Below are 15,258 nucleotides of genomic sequence, written 5' to 3' on the forward strand. Positions count from 1 at the left end.
CTACCTAAATCTATACGAGGGTCTAGAAGATTCATCTCTCGCCATCATATCATAGATATGGCCAGGAAAAGCGTCATTTACTGTCGAGCATCTTGATTTTGCAGCTTTCTTTGCTAGGAAGTTTGCCACCGAGTTCCCTTCTCTATAGTTGTGAGTGATTTTCCATGTAATACTTCCCAGAAATTGCCTTAGATGGTTCCATCTCTGCATAGCCATCCATGGAATTTTTCCCTGATGAATTGACATAACCAGAGCCGCTGAATCTGATTCTACCCAGAGGAATGGAATAGCTAACTGTTTTGCTTTCATGAGACCATGCATTAGACCTTCTAATTCAGCTTCATAATTTTCTCTAATTCCCAAATATATGCTGCAAGACCAGAGACACCTGCCATTATGATCTCTCATGATTGCACCTGCACCTGCATTACCAGGGTTCCCAATAGAGCTTCCATCAAAGTTTAGCTTGACCCACCCCGTTAGCGGTTTGCACCAATAAACTTCCAGGGGGGGTTTAATGCCCGCGCTAAGAATGTTCAGACCCAGCCTCCTGCAACAAAGAATTTCATTCATGGATTTGATTGATGTTTTCACATTAGGAATAGTCTCTCTAATGTCGTTCTTAATCATTTCAATCACATGCCTTTGTTGTCTCTGCCTTTCTTCAAAGCGGCGCCCATTCCTTTCTTTCCAAATGTTTTCAGCTGAAATGGCAAAGGCGATTGACCAGACCTCTTTTAGATTAACTATCTTCATTTTCCTTTTCCACCATGAAGCCAGAGCATGAAGGGACTCATGCTTCCTATTTGGAATATTAAACCATTCACAGACAATATTCCAAACTCTCTCTGCATACTGACAATGGACCAAAATATGATCCAAATCCTCGCTCGAGCTTCTGCATAAATCGCATCTAGAAGCCATAGGGATTCCTCTTTTCATAACTGCCGCATCAGTAGGTAGTTTGCCATGCATGATTCTCCACACAAAGATAGAAATTCTCGGTTGCAATTTCTTAGACCAGATCAGCGCCTCCCAAGAGATTGAGTCCTTTTTCCTCCTAATTGTATTCCATGCTGATTTTGTCGAAAAAATCCCATCAGTGTTGGGGCTCCAAACACACCTATCTTCGAAATCAGATTGGGGAAGAGGGATTTCCATGATGGAGTTGATGATTTCAGACATTGTACTCGATTGGCAATTGGGGAAATTCCATTCGCAATTCTGAATGACTCGATCAACCTTACCACTGAATGCTTCGTCTGAATTTTGTTCTGTCTCCAGAAGCTCAGCGATAGTCTTAGGCCCCAGCCATCTATCATTTAAAAAATTTATTTTCCTTCCATTCCCGATGATCCATCTTTCGTTTAAGGAGACAAACTCCCATAATTTCCGGAAACCCATCCATATCGAAGAGGACCTATAGCCTTTCCGAAGAGATCCATCTGCTTTAGTGAAGCGAGCTTTCAAAAATCTATAAGTTGGGTCGTCATCATGCTTCGTCTTCCAAACCGCCTTGGACAGCAAGGCTTCATTGATCTCCCTCAACCTGCGCAGACCTAAACCACCCTCAGATTTTGGTTTGCAACACTGATCCCAACTTACTATGATAGATCTGCACGTATCAACATCTCCAGTCCAGATGAAGTTGCGAATCCACTTCTCCATGATCTTGATGAGCTCAGATGGCCACCAGTATACAGAGAAGCTATGCATGGGAATGCTCGTCACCACAGTTCTGGCAAGCTCCACTCTACCTGCCATAGAGAGCAGCCTTCCCTTCCAGCCCGCAAGTCTCGCTTTAACTTTGTCCATCACAGGGAGGAGGAATTCTTTCTTAACTCTACCTTTGAAAATTTCCACACCCAAGTACTTAGTGGGCAAACTACAAATTGGGATTCCCATCGTCTCTCCTATTATCAGCTTTCTAGCAGCAGAGATGTTCCCTAAAAACACCTTGCTCTTCTCCAAGCTGATGTGTTGACCTGAGCATTCTTCATACATAATTAAGAAGGATTTAAGATTCTTGACGTACCTTATAGATGCATTGATGAATATGAATATGTCGTCGGCGAACAGCATATGACTAGGGGTAGGCATCCCACGAGGGCCGTTTAGGGGTTTGATTTTCTTCTCTCGGATTAGCATATTGAGCCCTCTACACAGGACCTCTTCAGCCAAAACAAATAAGAGAGGAGATAAGGGGTCACCTTGCCTCAGCCCCCGACCAACATTAAAGTAACCCACCGGTCCTCCGTTCAGAAGAATGGAGATTTTTGCAGAATCCAACAACTGATGAACCCATCCAATCCAGGTTTCAGAGAATCCAAATTTCCTCATGACTGAGAATAGAAAGCTCCAATCAATTGTGTCAAAGGCCTTCTTGATGTCGATTTTAACTCCCATCCCTCCTCCTCTCGTCGCAGTCGACATCATATTAGCTAGCTCCGAAGCCAAGTATATATTTGTATGAATTATTTTCCCTCTTTGGAAGGCCCCTTGCTCGCGAGAAATAATTCTCGGAAGGAAGCTTGCCAGTCTCATAGCAAGAGTTTTAGAAATTATTTTGCAAATAAAATTTCCCATACACAAGGGCCGGAATTTATCCAAAGAGTCAGCCCCTTCAGTCTTTGGGATAAGTAAGAGAAAATTATTGTTGATCCCCTGAGGCATGATTCCAGAAATAAAGAAGCAGCGAATAGCGTTGCAAACATCATATGCTATAATATCCCAGCAGTGCTTGAAGAACTCACCAGGGAATCCATCAGGGCCAGGAGAGCTAGCAGGATCAAGGCTCCAGACCGCCTCTTTGATCTCCAAATCTGAAGGGATTCTGTCCAAAATATCTCTATCTCGCTGCAATAATTCGCGGGGGATGCAGTCAAGGATCAAGGGATGCCCAGACACAGGCGCTGCTTTGTGAAAATTAGTGAAAAAGTCCACCATATAGTGTTCCAGGTCTGATCGCTCTGATATGATAGCGCCATCATCTGTCTTTAAGCATCTAATAGAGTTTTTAATTCTTCGCATCTTCGCCGAAAGGTGGAAGAATTTTGTACATCTGTCCCCAAGCTTCTTCCATCGAATTCTCGATTTTTCAGCCCACATTTTTTCATAATACTCCATGGCCTTGAAATACCTTGTTTTGGCATCCGCCTCTTGAGCAAATAAAAAATCATCAAGACCATCTTCATCAATTTTCTTTTGGACCTCCTCCATCTCCTTTTTTGCCTGATCAAGCTCTATATTGAAATTCGGAAATTCAGTTTTTGCCCAAAGCTTTAGGGTGCCCTTAAGACGTTTAAGCTTCTCTGCAACCCTATATAAGTTGGTGCTAAGAGTCCAGCCGCTCCATGAAGCACTTACCACAGATAAAAAATCCTTGTGTTCCACCCAGTGTCTATGAAATCTGAAGGGGCAATTGTTCGGTTTTTCGCCGGGAACTGAAGAAATAAAGATTGGAGCATGATCTGAGCCAATTTTCTGGAGAACCTGCTGAACTCCCTCATGAAAAAATTCAACCCAGGCGTTATTGCAAAAGCTTCTATCCAGTCTGGCCAGCACGTTCCCTCTCCTCCTATTATTGGTCCAAGTGAACCTGCTTCCCTGAGAAGGAAGGGCCATGAGATCGCAAGAGTCCACCATAGTACCAAACTCAGCTGCAGCCCCCAAATTAAAGGCTCCAGGACCTCTCTTTTCAGTTGAAGCCAAGATGGCGTTGAAATCACCAACTACAAGCCAAGGCGTTGTCTGAGCAGGCGCAGAGGCAGCCAAGGATGCCCAAAGATCTCTTCTTCTCGCTCGAAAGCAGTTCGCATGGACGACAGAGACTCTAATAATTTTTTTGTGCCATTCTAGAGAGATGGTAATATGTTGGTCGGTCGCAGACACAATGTCCGGTCTTCTAATATTTCTTTTCCACATCAGCCACAGGTTTGGAACTTTGTCTGATCTGTTATTATGGATAAAGTCGATATCAAATCCCAGCCTATTAAAGAAAAGCTTAGGGAAGGCAGTGACATCAACCATAGGTTCTGCAATGCAGATTATTTCAGGGGACTTCTCCTTCAGAATGTTACTCAAGGCTAATTGTGCAATAGCCTTCTTCATGCCTCTTATATTCCAGAATAGCACATTCATGGATTATCTTCTTGAGAAGCCAATACGGCCAGACTTTCTCTGAGCCTGCGCCGCAATGCCGATAGATAATCCCTTCTTTTTCTTCCTTCGTAGCACTTGGCTGAGACCATCCTCTTCAATTTCTGCGGCGTTCACCTCTCGGTGATGAATGATTACATTACCATCAACCACTTGGGTGTTAGGGATGGCTATAATAGATTGAGAGGTATCGCGAACTGAGTCGCCGTGGTCTTCGTGCATCTCAGCAACATAGATAAACCGCCCAGAACTGGACAGACCTACTGATCGTTGACCCGCATCCATTGCTCCATCCTCCTCAAGGGTATCCGACCTGTACTCCGATTCATTAGCAGAACCAGATTCGGAATTACCCTCTTTTGCAAGGAATGCAGCCGGATTGCCTTCCATAATTGTTCCATGATGGATGGGAAGGACAATCTCAACATTGCCATGTGTCCTCCCATCATTTGAGTCTAGAATATTACCGTTCAATTCATTTCTTCTCAAGTTGGAAGGAGAATTATACTCTACAGAATCTGGATTCCTTCCAACTTGGGAAGATCTTCTCTCCACCGTCTAGCCCCTCTCCTCCCTGCCAGAAACCGTGTCAGCTGCTTCAGCTCCGGCAATGGCACCTGGTTTGTTGCATCAAGAATAGCGTCTCCCTGCTTAGTCCTGGCTAACTCCATCGCAATCTTCTCCCTACAGTTTTGGACATAGTGTCCAACCTTCCTGCAATAACCACATCTAGCCATCCCATCTTCATAGATAATGGCTTGTTTAAACCAGAAGACCTCCTGGGTTCCTGGTTTCAGTCTCTCCACTTGAATTTCATCCAATCTCTTTCCATTAATCTCTACCTCCACTTGGACCCGGGCAAAATTCCCCATCGCAGCGCTCTGGGTTTGTCGGTCCAAGGCCACAGGCCTGCCTACTGTTTTTGCCATTGAGAGAAGGATTCTCTCATGCCAGTATTCCAGAGGCAGGTCTGGGAAACGAATCCATACGAGCTTCGTCATAACATTCTTCGCGTGGACGTCGAAATCCGGTGTCCATCTTTGAAATCTGATGAAATGTCCCCCAACTTTAGGGGGGCTCCGCCGCCACATAGTAGACATGTCTCCTTCTAGTTCAAATTGAAATAAAATGAAACCCCTACCCATTGGTGCCATTCTGATTTGGCCCTTTAGGTTCCAGTTCTTAGCCTCTTGTCTAATATTATTCATCGAAATCATTCGAAAGTTAGCTCTACCGATCAACGCAAAACGGAATCTGGAGAGCCGCTCTTCATAAGCATCCTGGGGAATCACTATTTTGGTACAAGAGCCCGCATGGATAGGTTTAGGTAGCGAATCGACATCAGGTAGGGATCTACCCACCACTGTCGCAAAGGTCTTCCTGCCCGAATGGATAGGTTCAGGCAGCACTGCCGATTCCACAGCAGCCTCCTCCATAACCGGCCTCCCATCTATCCGAGGGACTGGTTTCAAAAAATCCGTGATGAGTCCTTGTCTGAAGCGCCGTCCATCCGGATCCTGACCATCACCCAACAATCGTGCAGTGGAATCCCCATTCCTCACATCATTCTCCATCCTTCCCACAGCCATTCTTTACTGCGCTTTCCTATTGAATTACCTAGTCGGTCTAACCTCATTCGGTCAGTCTACTCAATCAACTTGATGGTCATTCTGGATGATCAACTCCTTAAAATAGAGTTGTCATTTTTTGATCAACTTGATTACCGATTATTTTAATCAGTCAACGTACTCCTTAACACAATCGGTCAATAGATCGACATCGAATCTATCACTCCCTTAATGTATGCTTTTCTTGACGGCCAAATTTGTTAAAATGAGATACCAACAGAATGAGGTAAATCTTCAGGATGTGCTCTTCGTCTCACAATATCAACAATGATATTATGATGATTGCAGTTGGGTGGCCAAGAACTTTGGAGAGGCGGCAAACTCCCATAGCTCATTTGAGCCCTTTTTGATATCCATGGTTTTGTTTCCTTGTATATTCCCCTAGTTTTCTTTGTTGAGAATCCACTAGTTAATTTGGTTTTTGGAGTTCCCCCTTGTACGTGTGTTAGTCTCTTCTCTTTAATAAATTTACTTATCCAATAAATAATAATAACATAAATGATCTAGAATGACCTCTTCAAATAGGATATAGAATTTGGATTCGTTGTTTGCACGATTACTTGATCGTACATGTGAGCTTTCAACACATGTCTCTTTTATTTTTAAATATATGCTTCTTCGTCCTTGTAATGACAAAAAATTGAACAAATATTGGATGCTTGCATGTACAACCAAGTGATTGCACACACAATGGATTCAAACTCTAAGATTTGCATTCAAAACTTAGATTTTGGACACATAACAATATTGGGTAAATCATATATATAAGGGTAAACATCGCTCCCCTCCCCTGAAAAAAGGCGAAATATCAACTTGACCCACCACTTTTCTGAAAATATCACTCCCCTCCCCTACAAGAAAAAGATATATCTAACAGTCCTACCCATTAGATTTGGCTGTTAAGTCAAGTTAAATTTTTTTATAATCCCTAAAATACTCCATTTTCCCTCTTTCTCTCTTTCCTTCTTTCTCCCTTTCACCCATGCACACCCATATAATGGCAGAAAGTGGAATATGTGTTAGATGTTCAATCATATGACCAAGTGATCATATAAGCAACGGATTCATTCTCTTTTTTTAACCTTTCAAATGATAATAAGTGAAACAAATATTGGCATAAGATGAGAGAATAAATTATGTTTGATATTAGATTCGCTATTTATACAATTACCTTATCATATATGGTGAGCATCCAACACTTGTTCCTTTTACTTTTAAATATACACTTCTTTACTTATGTGATAACAAAAAATAAGACAAGTATTGCATGCTTACCTGTATAACTAGGTGATCCATCACCTCGACATACATTCGACATACATGCGAAGATACAACATCTGTCCTTATGTACTCTTCTTCATCCTTTAAATAATAAAAGATAAGACAAAACTTACATGCAGAAGATGCAATCTCGATGAGAGAGTGATGTTAAGATGAACTTATATGTTGGGAATCTGAATTCTGAAATCCCACTATGCACACAGAATGGTGGGTAACTCTCATGTACATGGTCTTGTTGTCACCTTCTTAATTAGCCACCATGACGGGAAAACATCCTACCTCCTCAATTAACTCCAGGAAGAAACAAACCCCACGTGGTGGAAGAGCATCCATTATCGTCATCAACGCCTAGTGCTCTGAAATATTTATCCCGTACTTAAATGTACTTGATGACATGTGACGGCTAATTCTGGATGAGGCGACACGGTCATGTATGATAGACACGTGAATTAAGACATTTGTAGAGCCTGCAAGTAAATTGAAGTTGCCGAATGTTCACCTTAGATGAAGAGCGAGAGCTATAAATAGAGCCACACCCTCACCCAGCAAAGCCTCCAGCGTTATGAACATGGCGTTCAAAGCAGCAAAATTATGTTCCCTTCTCTTCCTCCTTTCCCTTTTCCTTCTGTCACCCACCTTGTCTCTTGCTGAAATTGACAAGGAAGAGAACCAGCGTGACCCGTATCAAGATTGCCATATCCGTTGCACGCACCAAGAGAGCGACCCTCGCCAATGTCATAGACGCTGTCAGGAGAGATACGAAGGGCGCAAATATGATGAAGGAGATAACCGGAGCGATCCTCAGAAGGGATACCAACAATGCCAGAGGCGATGCCAGCAGCAGCAGAGCGACCCTCGTCAGCGACAACAGTGCCAACTACGCTGTGAGGAGAGATATGAAGAGCAGCAACAATACGATGAGGGATATAACCAGCCGGATCCACAGAGGGAATACCAACAATGCCAGAGGCGATGCCAGCAGCAGGTGAGAGACCCTCGTCAGCGACAACAGTGCCAACGACGCTGTGAGGAAAGATATGAAGAGCAGCAACAATACGATGAGGGATATAACCAGATGGATCCTCAGAGGGAATACCAACAATGTCAGAGGCGATGCCAGCAGCAAGGAAGAGACCCTCGTCAGCGACAACAGTGCCAACGACGCTGTGAGGAGAGATATGAAGAGCAGCAACAATACGATGAGGGATATAACCAGATGGATCCACAGAGGGAATACCAACAATGCCAGAGGCGATGCCAGCAGCAAGGAAGAGACCCTCGTAAGCGACAAAAGTGCCAACGACGCTGTGAGGAGAGATATGAAGTGCAGCAACAATACGATGAGGGATACAACCAGCGCGATTTTCATGGTGAATACGGACGATGCCAGAAGCGATGCTACCAGCAGGAGAGAGACCCTCGTCAGCAACAACAATGCCTAGAACGCTGCGAAGACACATATGGATATGGACAGTACAATGAGGAAGTTAACCGGCACAATCCTCAGAGAGAATACCAGCAATGCCAGCGACGTTGCCAGCAACAGGCGAGAGACCCACAACAGTGGCAACAGTGCCAACGACGCTGTGAGGAGCAGCAACGTGGACGATATGACCAGGTAGAGGAAGCTAAGCACCCAAGTAGCAAGTGAGTAAATGGTCAAGCCTGCGAGTATGTAATAAATAAAGAGAATGAGCTTTCGATAGCTCTTCTTCTTTTGATGAAATAAACGGACGGAGTTTGAAGCTTTAGTTTCAGTTTCAGTGCATTTGCCTCTCTCCTATGTTTCCCTTTGTTGCATATCACATAAATCATGAACGAAGGAAGCATACAATTCCACCCAAGGCTTTAAGAATTGGATCGGCCGGTTGATGCCATTCTCTCTAATGCAGCTTGGGCTGATCCCTGCAGTAAGAGAGAATCTCATTACTCATTACAACGAAGTCTATAGCTTTAGAGGTGACAATGAAACGTCTCTGAAGTTTAAACAAATGTCCCTAAAACTTTTAGGGGCGGTTTCTACTAACGTGAGTAATGTGATACAAACGCTTATATATAAAAAAGACAGGATTAGCTGCTCTTGCATGAATCAGCATCCAGCATTTGTCCTAATTTATGTCATTACAAGAATAGAGAGGGGTATATTTAAAAATAAGAAGGATTTATGTCATTACAAGAATAAATAAGGGTACATTTGAAAATAAGGACAAGTGTTAGATACTGACTCGTACATCACTGGCTGATCCGTTTTCCTTATATATATCATGTCATAATTTTTTTTTTTTTTTGGGGTAGAATGTCACCTGAAAAATCAATAAAGGCGTTTTAATCAACCGTTGGTGTTCGGGTCTTGTTGAGACATTTTTTAGTGGCTTTTTAGTAGCGGTTTAAAACCTAGTTTTTCAATTATGCTTTTCAAATGTAACTTTATTTTAATTTTCAATTTCAAGGGAGTTGTTGGTATAGTAAATTAAATCTTACTCACTAAATAGAATGGAGTCGAGGGTAGAGATGCTAATCAAAAAAAGTCCTACGCGAAGGCTGTGGGCGGGGTTTTGTTTGATGTGGAAGAGTTCCCTGAACCAATCCATGCAGGAAATTCCACCAAGATTATCATACCTCAAGATGCATATGAAGAACGATTGGGGAAATATCGGTTATTCTATGATCGTTAGGGTGAATTTTCGCTTTGTCTCCTTAAATGATATACGGAAAGAGTAAGGAATCATGAAGTCTGAAATGTGTCTCAAGATGATTCCCATGGGGATAGGAGTTACAATTTTTCACTCCGAGAATGAAGGCAATATGGCAGCGGTGTGGCATAGAATTCCAATTAAAGTAGGGGGTCAGAGCATGAAGTTTCAGTGATAGAGGTCTGACTTCAAAATTCATGAGAAGCAGATAAATATGAAACTGATTTGGGTGAGATTGCTGGATCTCCCATTAGAATATTGACATGAGAAAGTTTTGTTGACAATGGCCCAGGCTGCTGGGCATCCCATCGTGCTTGACCGCCGAACAAGAAGTGTATTAATTGGGAATTTTGCCCGTGTTTTAGTTGAGATGGAGGAAGGAGTGGTACGACCAGAGGAGATACACATGGAACGATGCCAACCAGGAACAAATAACCTGTTCTGATTCAAATAAAAATTTATCTTTGAAGATAAGGTAGGTAGGTCGTAGGTGCCATTTTTTCTAGCAAAGTTGAACATACCATCAATGTCTATAGAGTCAAACAATTAGCAGATGCTAGGGAATCGAATAGAATGTATGACTAGGGTATCTCTGATGCAGTTTATGTGGATGATGTAGAGGGTTAGGGTGGTGCTCTAGTGGCCATTAATGGGGTTCCTTCTACCCAGCAGGGTCACAGGAGTCGGAATAAATGGGAGTACTAGCGGTGGCAGGCCAACGACTGGTGAGAGATAACAAGAAGATTCACATAGTCAAGCTTCTGAATCGGGATGGATGGTTACCAATAATGAGGAGGATTTTACACCCCAATCTAGGCGACCTTCTCTTAGTGTTTTGCAGTCTCGACCTCCTTCCCCAAATAGGGATTGTAACGGTTCTGGCATGGAAAGGGTGGCTGCGATTGAGGTGGTGCAAGGCACTGCGAATTCCCAAGCGGATCTGGATTCTGGGCAGGACGTGGGTAATGTGGACGGGTAGAAATCGTCTGAAATTCTTATCTCGTACAATTCCATACAATTCCACCCTAAACGGCTGACACGTGTAAATATTCTATATCTATGGTTCAGATTAATCCACCCTAATACAATGTTAATCAACCATAATACAATCATAATACAATCTGAACCGTAGATATAGAATATTTACACGTGTCAGCCATTTAGGGTGGAATTGCATGGAATTGTACAAGATGGGAATTTCAGACGATTTCTACCCAATGTGGACAGGGATGGGTCAAATGCTAGTGACTCTGAGTCCGCCGATTCAGGGTTTGAATCCAACTGAGTTGATGATGATAGGTTGCGTGAGGCATCAGATGAGGCAGTTTGGTTTGCAGGGGTGGAAACCGATCAGACACAACTGAGGAATGCAGCAAGGGGTGATCAACTAAACCCAAACGAAGGTACGAGGTGAAGCTTGAGATATGCTGCTTGTGATGGGTGTGTCAATGCTAAGGGAGAGGTTCCACTCGGGGTGGCCAAGGAAATCTTCATTCCAATTTAGTGCCATGTGTTGGGGGAGAGGCGACTCTTGCTTTCCCTGAGATGGACAAGGTTGATGATGAGGCAATGCAGCGTGAGGAAGGGGGTGATGGTTTTATCAGAGTCCAAAAGAAGATAGGCAAGAAGAAAACCAATGAGGATCAAGTTTCTTAATGTCCAGATCGTGTCACTACATCCAAACAGTGATGATGCGGGTTCATTTCTGGTACATTAGGGGTATAAAAAAGGTTGTTGCGAAGGTAACCTTAGGTAATCTTCTGAGTAGGGGTGTCAATCCTGAGCCCGCACCAGTAGGCCTGACTGAGCCCGATTAGCTTAAGGCCTGACCTGAATCGGTCCGTTTAATAAACTAACAGACGTTCACGGTGCAGGCCACTAGCCAGTCGGGCGCTTGACCGACCCAACTCACTTAAGAAGCCCTCTAGAACTGACTCATTTAGCCCGACCAGCCCAAACCCCTTAAAAAATGCCTAAATACCTATTTTACCACTAATACTACAAAACATGAGCAAAGAATATATAGGACTAAAATATCCACATTCTAAATGGGACATTCAATTATTAAAAATAGTGTAATTCTTGTAACTTAGATTACATTTTAAAGACATGATTCCCTTGGATATATATATATATATATATAATTCCCTAGGATCTTGGTAAATGGGACATTCAATTGTTAATTGTTCAATTGTTAAAGACATGATTTCCTTGGTTCCGGAATTGTGAATGTTATCCTCTAGTAGTTTTAAAGCCAATAGTTTAATCCCTTTAAAAAATAACTTAAGGGTAGGCACGTTTAGAGCCCGTTTAGAATTAAATAGGTCCATAGTCCTTTTAAGGTAGCCCGATTAAAGCCCAACACCGTCCGGCCCGATTACAAACCGTACCATGCCCCCCAAATCTAGGTCCGTTTAAGTAAACGGGCGTTCACGGTGCAAGGATTTCACACCGCCAGGCCCGGTTAGGCCCCACCGAGACCAGCCCGGCCCGACCGATTGACACCCCTACTTCTGAGGGTGGATAATGCACAATTGTTGTGCGTAGTAGAGCCAATGGTGGAGGTGACCACTTTTCTAGGTTTATTCTTTAACAGATTAGGCTTCTAGGCTGACCTTACTCATAATCATAGGATGGGAAAAGTCCCAAATCTATGGGTGGTTTGGAAGAGACAGTTGAGGAGGCCTATTGTTACCTCTATGTCAGATTAGAAAATTTCTCTGTGTTGGTTGTATGGGCTATGATATTAGTGTGTCAATAGTGCATGCGAGCTACTTCAGGGTGCAAATTAAAATCTTTAGTCTTACTATGTTAAAGCTTTCACAAAAGCGGATCATGAAAAAATGACTTCGACTGGTGAGGACGTGCTAGTGGAAAAGGATCGAGATTCCGGCCATGATCTTGGTGGGGGCAGACCTCCTGATCAGGGAAGACAATTGCGGCCAACAGATTTTTGGAGGCCTCATAAATCCTCTCCCTCGGGCCCGGAGGAGGTTGGTGGTGAGGAAGTTTTGAGCAAAGGGATGGAAGTTGATGGAGGGATTGGTCAGGATAGCTATCGTCCAAACATATTGAAGAAGTCCTTCTCCACGGTTGTGGGAAGAGCACTCCCTGATGTGGATCAATTGCCAGAGCTGATTCATGCAAGTTCATTCATACGTATTGTAATCCCATAAGACGCATATAAAGAAAGACTGGACAGGTTCAAGTTTGTGCTTATTGGGAGGGCAAACTTTAGAACTATGTCAATGAATGACATTTGTATGGACACTATTGAGGGATGGAACTTGAAGGGAAGAATAGCGTTATCTCCTATGGGAAAGGGGTACATCTTATTCCAGTTCGAGCTTGAAGGGGACATGGAATCCATTTGGAGAAGGAATTTGATCAAGATCAGGGACAATTCATTCGCTTTCAATTATGGAAACCTAAATTTGATGTCCACGAGGTAAACATCCCTACAAAATTAGTGTGGATTAGATTTCCAGACCTCCCGCTGGAGTATTGGCAAGAGAAGATCCTTCTTTCCATGGCCAAGGGGGCAGGTAGGCCTGTGGCTTTAAACAGACGAACAAGATCGACTGCAATGGGTAGTTATGCGAGAGTGCACGATGAAGTGGTGACAGGGGTTAAAAGGGTGGAAGAGATTCAAGTGAAGAGGAAGCAACTAGGGTCAGGTGAATTTTTTTTGTTCAAATAGAGAATCATTTACAAAGACAGAATGACTAGATGTGGTTTTTGTAAGAAAGTTAGTCATTCTCTACCAAAGTGTAGAGAGAAGAAAGCAGCTGATGCTAAAGAGAGGCAATACCATGGGAATGCCAATCATGGGGCTGTGGCAATGGAGGATGTTGGCGGCTCTGAGCGGCGCTCGGCGGAATGAGGAGGCGGGTTGGATGTGTATTCAGTTTCCATCTCTGAAAGGAGTCCTTCCATTAGAAGAGAAGATTGTGGTGCCATATTGAGATCTCAATCCAAGGAGAATCTCTCCCATATGGAAAGAAATCAACTGATGGGGAACTTGTCTGTTGTCCTTCCAATTGAGAAGGATTCAATCATGGACAATCACAAGGAAAGTATGGGTGATATACATCAATCAGCTGAGTCAAATATGGATCCAAACAATGGACTTGGAGCGGGACTGGAACGCCGGTCAGACCTCGACCCTTTTAGTGACCCTAGAGAGGTGATAGAGGAGGTTGAGCACTGGTAGGAAGAGGAAGAGTTGGATGAACAGCAGGACGATGATGGACTTGGAAGGGGTCACTCTGGGCCCTATACCAATAGGGGTAGTGGCAATGGCCTTGGCAAACGTAAAGACGATAACCAAAGGGAACCTTAGAACAATGAATCTAGAAGCACCAACAGCTCATTGAGGGGGCGATGGTGGTTTACCATGAGGATTTGGATGAGGTGGATTGGGTGGCATGCGAGATGGAGTGCATCATGGACCAAAGGAGACAGTAGAAGGGGAAGTCTGTGGTGTTCCTTGAGCAGGCTTCTCGAAAGTCAAACAGGTTGGCCCTTTTAAAGAAATGACTATGAAAGTTCTATATTGGAATATTAGAGGAGTAAAAAAGAAGGCTGCAAGATTGGCCTTAGGAAAGGTATTGAGGGAGATCGTTCCAGGTATAGTGTGTTTAGCAGAACCGATGATGGAAGTGCATGGCTTCCCAAAACGATTTTTTAATAAGCATGGTTTCAAGATTGATTTCATTCATAATGAGAGACTTGATAAAGTCCCTAATCTTTGGGTAATGTGGAAAAGGGGTCTCACTAAGCCAATGGTCCTTTCATCGTCAGAACAACATATATCAATGAGCGCATGGTGATAGCAGAAACCTTTTACTCTATCCGTAGTTCACGGTAAATGTTTCAGGCAGGCCAGAAGAGAGTTGTGGGTTAATCTGACTGCTTCTTGCCCGGGTCAAGGTTCTCCATGGATGGTGATTGGAGACTTCAATGCCACTCTCTAGTCGCATAAGAAAAGAGGCCCTGGATCATTTAACATGGGATCTACTGCCGCTTTTACTGCAATGGTCAACGGCTGCTCTTTAATTCAGGTTCCCTCCCAGGGTCACAGGTTCACTTGGATCAACAACAGGAGAAGAGGGAATGTGGTGGCAGTGTTGGACAGAACTTTTTGTAATGATTCCTAGCTCTCTGCTTTTCAGCATTATCACTAACAAGTTATGACAAGTGGGGCCTCTGATCATTCCCCTCTTCTAGTGACTTCGGAGTCATCGGTAAGACCGTAAAATTTCCCTTTTTGTTTCTAGCAATTTTGGACAGAGCAGGAGACTTTTTTGATAGTGGTGAGGGACTCATGGGATGAATGGATTAGTGGCTCAGCTATTTATGTTTTTAGTCAGAAAATAAAATGGCTGAAAGGGGCGATCAGGGCGTGGGCTAGACAAACATTTCCAAATGTTAATTTAAATTAGAGGCAGTATAGAAGGGGATGGAGGAGGTGCAGTTGGAGCTTGAAACAAATGGGA

General features: G+C 43.4%; 1 protein-coding gene across 1 annotated transcript; it reads right to left on the minus strand.

The window, feature by feature from the left end:
* Window positions 1-4,140, minus strand: LOC122092961. Its single transcript, XM_042663252.1, has one exon. The coding sequence runs from the start codon at window positions 4,138-4,140 to the stop codon at window positions 1-3; it is 4,140 nt and encodes a 1,379-aa protein (XP_042519186.1).
* Window positions 4,141-15,258: the final 11,118 nt, after the last annotated feature.

This window comes from Macadamia integrifolia, chromosome 11 (genome assembly GCF_013358625.1).
Source record: "Macadamia integrifolia cultivar HAES 741 chromosome 11, SCU_Mint_v3, whole genome shotgun sequence".
In the NCBI taxonomy this organism is placed as follows: Eukaryota; Viridiplantae; Streptophyta; class Magnoliopsida; order Proteales; family Proteaceae; genus Macadamia; species Macadamia integrifolia.

Coding starts and splice junctions, on each gene's coding strand:
- LOC122092961 (XM_042663252.1), bottom strand. CDS start 4,140: ATGAATGTGCTATTCTGGAATATAAGAGGCATGAAGAAGGCTATTGCA.